This window comes from Coregonus lavaretus (assembly GCF_964263955.1).
Source record: "Coregonus lavaretus genome assembly, contig: HAP1_SCAFFOLD_233, whole genome shotgun sequence".
NCBI classification, from domain to species: domain Eukaryota; kingdom Metazoa; phylum Chordata; class Actinopteri; order Salmoniformes; family Salmonidae; genus Coregonus; species Coregonus lavaretus.
Window position 1 is genome coordinate 301,194 of NW_028166362.1, and position 6,232 is coordinate 307,425.

Genomic DNA, 6,232 nt, shown 5'->3' on the forward strand with positions numbered 1-6,232 from the left:
TGTTCACCAGATCCACATGTGTTTACCAGGCACACATAGTCCACACCATATGTGTTTGGACAGTGAAGCTTACAGTTTTACATTTGGTGCTATGCTCCAGCATTTTGGATTTGAGATAGAATGTTTAATATTAGGCAACAGTACAGAATGTCACCTTTTATTTGAGGTTAATGGTGAGAGGTTAGCATGTTTTGTTGTAGCCTCTGTAACATTCTCATTCATTATTATGCATGATTCATTCATGATTTTTCTTAATCATGTCATCATCAGGATTAATTTAGTAGTGTTTAGAAACATGTTATCTACTCACTTAGACAGGAAATTAAACCAGTCATCATCCACCATTCAGTTACTGATGGGCAAAACATAACCCAAAACACAACCAAAACAAACTGCAAATGCAACCAACGAGTTTGGACCAAATACTCAAATTTTGACTAGTTTAATACACTATAAGAATGTCACCTTTTATTTGAGAGTATTCATGCATACCTGTTTCACTGTTTAGATATGAAAGCACTTCATGTAGTTAGTTGTCTCATTTGAAAAATACGTAATTATTTGGACAATTCATTTAGTCATAAGTTTAGTATTTGGTCCCATATTCCTTACCCACAGTGATTACCTCAAGCTTGTGATTCTACAAACTTGTTGAATACATTTGCAGTTTGTTTTGGTTGTGTTTTGGATGATTAAATCCAGGCTCTGTCGCAGCCGGCCGCGACCAGGAGACTCATGGGCGGCGCACAATTTGCCCAGCGTCGTCCAGGGTAGGGGAGGGAATGGCCGGCAGGGATGTAGCTCAGTTGATAGAGCATGGCGTTTGCAACGCCAGGGTTGCGGGTTCGATTCCCACGGGGGGCCAGTATAAAAAAAAAAAAAAAATGTATTCACTAACTGTAAGTCGCTCTGGATAAGAGCGTCTGCTAAATGACTAAAATGTAAATGTAAATGTAATGATGTTTTTCCCAATAGAAACTGAATGGTGAATAATGTCCTGCCATTTTGGAGTCACTTCACTTGTATTGTCAGTAAGAATAGAAGATGTTTCTGAACAATTCTACATTCATGTGGATACTACCATGATTATGAATAATCATGTATGAATCGTGAATGATGATGAATGAGAAAGTTACAGAGGAACAAGGATCATACCCCCTCTGTTATTGGTAATGGTGAGAGGTTAGCATGTTTTGTTGTAGCCTCTGTAACTTTCTCACTCATTATTATTCATGATTCATTCATGATTTTTATTAATCATGGCATTATCAGGATTAATTTAGTAGTGTTTAGAAACCTGTTATCTACTCACTTAGACAGAAAATTACTCCAGTCATCATCCACCATTCAGTTACTATCGGACAAAACATAACCCAAAACAAACTGCAAATGCAACCAACAAGTTTACAACCAAATACTCAACTTTTGACTACTTTAATACACTATAAGTGAATTGGTCAGAATACTTATGACTTCTTCAAATAGGGGGACTAGATATATAAAGTGCTTTCATTTCTAAACGGTGAAACAGATATATATGAAAATACCCTCAAATAAAAGGTAACATTATATACTGTCACCTCATATGAAACATTTGATCTCAAATCCAAAATGCTGCAGTATAGAGCCACATTTAAAATGTTAGCTTCACTGTCAAAATAGATATGGTGTGGACTGTATACTCAATACAATCTAAATCTGATACCTCACTGTCTGTCTTTTGACTGATACTGCTTTATAAACTGCTCTGGTCAGTCTACTCAAATATTTGGACTATACATGTTTCTATCTACAAGCAATATTATGATAATATCTAATAATGATACATCCGTGTCCTGAAACCTGCCATATCTATTCATAAATTAATGTATCTTAATATGTAGAAAAAATATACTGCCACTATTTTCACCACCAAAGAATAGCAGTGTGTTTTTAATATGATTTGACTCTTTGCAGGCTGTCAGGCTGTCTAGTCACAGAGGAAGGCTGTGCTTCTCTGGTCTCAGCTCTGAAGTCAAACCCCTCACACCTGAGAGAGCTGGACCTGAGCTACAATCACCCAGGAGACTCAGGAGTCAGACTGCTCTCTGCTGGACTGGAGGATCCACACTGCAGACTGGAGAAACTCAAGTATGTAGAGGGTTTATGTCAATGTTCATATCAGACATGTTGGAGTTATCAGGCTAGTGAAGACAAACATTCTGACCACCACTTGGACTAAGTTATATAAAAGACTGTGTGTGTGTGTGTGTCCAGTGTGTGTGTGGGTGTGTGTGTGTGTGTGTGTGTCCAGTGTGTGTGTGTGTGTCCAGTGTGTGTGTATCCAGTGTGTGTATGTGTGTGTTTCCGTCTGTGTGTGTGTGTGTGTGTGTGTGTGTCCATCCAGTGTGTATGTGCGCACGTGTATCAGTGTATCACACACACACATACACTGGACACACTGGACACACATGCAAGCGCACACAATGAACACATACACAAACACACTGGACACACACACAAAGAACACAGACACACACACTGGTCTCACACACACACACACACAGTGGCCCCACACACACACAAAAAGGAAACACATACACACTGGACAGACACACTGGGCACACACACACACAAACTGGACACACACACACACACACACACCCACACAGACACACACAAACTGGACAAACACACACACACATACACACACACACCCACACACACACTGGACACACACACACACATACTGGAAACACACACACACTGGACACACACACTGGGAACACACACACTGGACACACACACTGAACACACACACTGGACACAAACTGGACACACACACACTGGACACATACAAACAAAGGACACAGACACACACACACTGGACACACACACACATTCACACTGGACACACACACACACTCACACACACACACCGGAAACACAAGCACACTGGACACACACACACACTCACACTGGACACACACACACACGCACTCAAACTGGACACACACACACACACACACACACTGGACACACACACACACACATCCTTGACACACACACACACACTGGGCACACGCACACACACACGCACACACAAACACTGGACACACACACACACACACTGGACACACACACACACACACTGGAAACACACACTGGAAACACACACACACACACTCACAATGGAGACACACACACACACTGGACACACACAAACACACACACACACACACACACACACACACACACACACACACTGGACACACACACACACACACACTGGACACACACATACTCACACAAACTGAAACAACACACACTAACACACTGGATCCACCCACTAACAAACTCACTCATTCACACTGGACACACACAAAATGGGGAAAAGAACACACTGGACACACACACTCACACACACACACATTTGATAAAACACTCTAGACACACACACACACACACACACATCCTGGACACACACACAAACACTGGACACACACACACACACACACACAAACACTGGACACACACACACACACTGGACACACACACTCACACTGGAGACACACAAACACACTCACACTGGACACACACACACACACATACTGGAAACACACACACACTGGACACACACACTGGGCACACACACACACACACACACACACCCTGGACACACACACTGAACACACACACTGGACACACACACACACACTGGACACACACACACACACTGGACACATACAAACAAAGGACACAGACACACACACACTGGACACACACACACACACACACACACATTCACACTGGACACACACACACAAACTGGAAAAAAACACACTAGACACACACACACACGCTGGACACACACATACACACACATACACACACAAACAAACATACTGGACAAACACACACACACAGACACAGACTGGACACACACACACACAAAAAGGAAACAAACACACTCAGACAGGACACACACACACACACACACACACACACACACACACACACACACACACACACACAATGGATCCATACATACACACACTAGACACACACACATATTGGACAAACACACACACACATACACTGGACACATACACACACACACACACACACACACTCTGGACACATGATCACTCACACACTGGACACAAACACACTGGACACACACACACACTGGCCCCACACACACACTCACGCTGTACACACACACACACACTGGACAAAAACACACACAAAAAGGACACATACACACACACACTTGGACAAAGTTATATGCTGACTGTGTGTGTGTGTGTGTGTGTGTGTGTGTGTGTGTGTGTGTGTGTGTGTGTGTGTGTGTGTGTGTGTGTGTGTGTGTGTGTGTGTGTGTGTGAGTTCAGGTGTATCCCTCAATGACTGTCTGTTCTTCTGCTTACCGCTACAGTGTGGAACATGGTGGAGAGAACACAATGAAACCTGGACTTAGAAAATGTGAGTGTTGACTGCTGTGAAGAATATGACTAAGAATAAGTCTTAATTCAAGTGAAGTCAAAGATCACCATCATTACTTACTTGGTCATATTAAATATCAGCTGTAGTTCTACAGAAGCACAAATCAGGGACACCAAAGTTTACAAAGAGTTGCTTTGACAATGTGTGTGTGTGTGTGTGTGTGTGTGTGTAATTAACAGGAATAAGTGTGTTTTATATTACCATACAGTATAACATATGATCATTCAACAAGTCTCAACCTTAACTTCTCCTTTTGATACCTAGAAACATCTACATTAAATGAATTAGTGAAAAGTGAGTTAACATTCTAATGTGAATGATGATGATTTCTAATATTGTGTCTGGTTTCATCCATCAGATGTCTGTGATCTCACACTGGACCTAAACACAGTAAACAGATTCCTCTCTCTGTCTGAGGAGAACAGAAAGGTGACATGGAGGAGAGAGGAGCAGCCGTATCCTGATCACCCAGAGAGATTTGAGGGCTGTAGTCAGGTGCTGTGTAGAGAGGGTCTGACTGGGCGCTGTTACTGGGAGGTAGAGTGGAGTGGGAGTGGGGCTGGTATAGGAGTGACATATAAAGGAATCAGCAGGAGAGGAAGGGGTGATGACTGTAGGCTTGGAGGTTATGACAAGTCCTGGAGTCTGTTCTGTTCTGACAACAGTTACAGAGCCTGGCACAAGAATAAGTCCACTACCATAGATGTCCCCTCCTCCAGCTCCCACAGAGTAGGAGTGTATCTGGACTGGCCAGCCGGCACTCTGTCCTTCTACAGAGTCTCCTCTGATACACTGACCCACCTGAACACATTCCACTCCACATTCACTGAGCCCCTCTATCCAGGGTTTAGAGTGTATGTTGTTGACTCCTCAGTGTCCCTGTAAATAATAACCATGGTAACACTGACACACACACTGGACACACTGGACACACACACACCCACTGGACATACACTGGACACACACACACACACACACTGGACACAAACACTGGATACACACACACACACACACTGGACACAAACAAACACACACACACACACACACACACTGGACAAACACAAACACTGGACACACTCACACTGGACACACACACACACACACACACTGGACACACACACACACTGTACACACACACACACACTGAACACTCACACTGGACACACACACACACTGGACACACACACACACACACTGGACACACACACACTGGACACACACACACACACTGGACCCACACACCCACACACACTGGACAAACAAACACACACACACACACCCTGGACACACACACACTGGACACACACACACACACACACACACACACTGGACACACACACACGCACACCAGACACACACACACACACATACACTGGACACACTCATACACACACTAGACACACACACACACACACACACACACTGGACACACACACACACACACACACACTGGACACACACAAACACAAACACACACACACACACACACACACACTGGACCCACACACACACTGAACACACATACACACTGGACACACACACACACACTGGACACACACACACACACACACTGGACACACACACACACAATGGACACACACTGGACACACACACACACAGACTGGACACACAAACACTGGACACACACACACACACACACACACCAGACACACACACACACACATACACTGGACACACACACACACACTGGAAACACACACACACTGGACACACACAAACACACACA

The 6,232-nt window shown here is 43.8% G+C and overlaps 1 protein-coding gene across 1 annotated transcript; it reads left to right on the forward strand.

Moving 5' to 3' along the window:
* Positions 1–16: 16 nt before the first annotated feature.
* On the forward strand, positions 17–5,370 carry LOC311114823 (stonustoxin subunit beta-like; the record flags this gene model as incomplete). Its single annotated transcript, XM_084190056.1, has 2 exons — positions 17–29; positions 4,844–5,370. The coding sequence occupies 2 exons, from the start codon at positions 17–19 to the stop codon at positions 5,368–5,370; spliced, it is 540 nt and encodes a 179-aa protein (XP_084046182.1).
* Between the last annotated feature and the right edge of the window lie 862 nt (positions 5,371–6,232).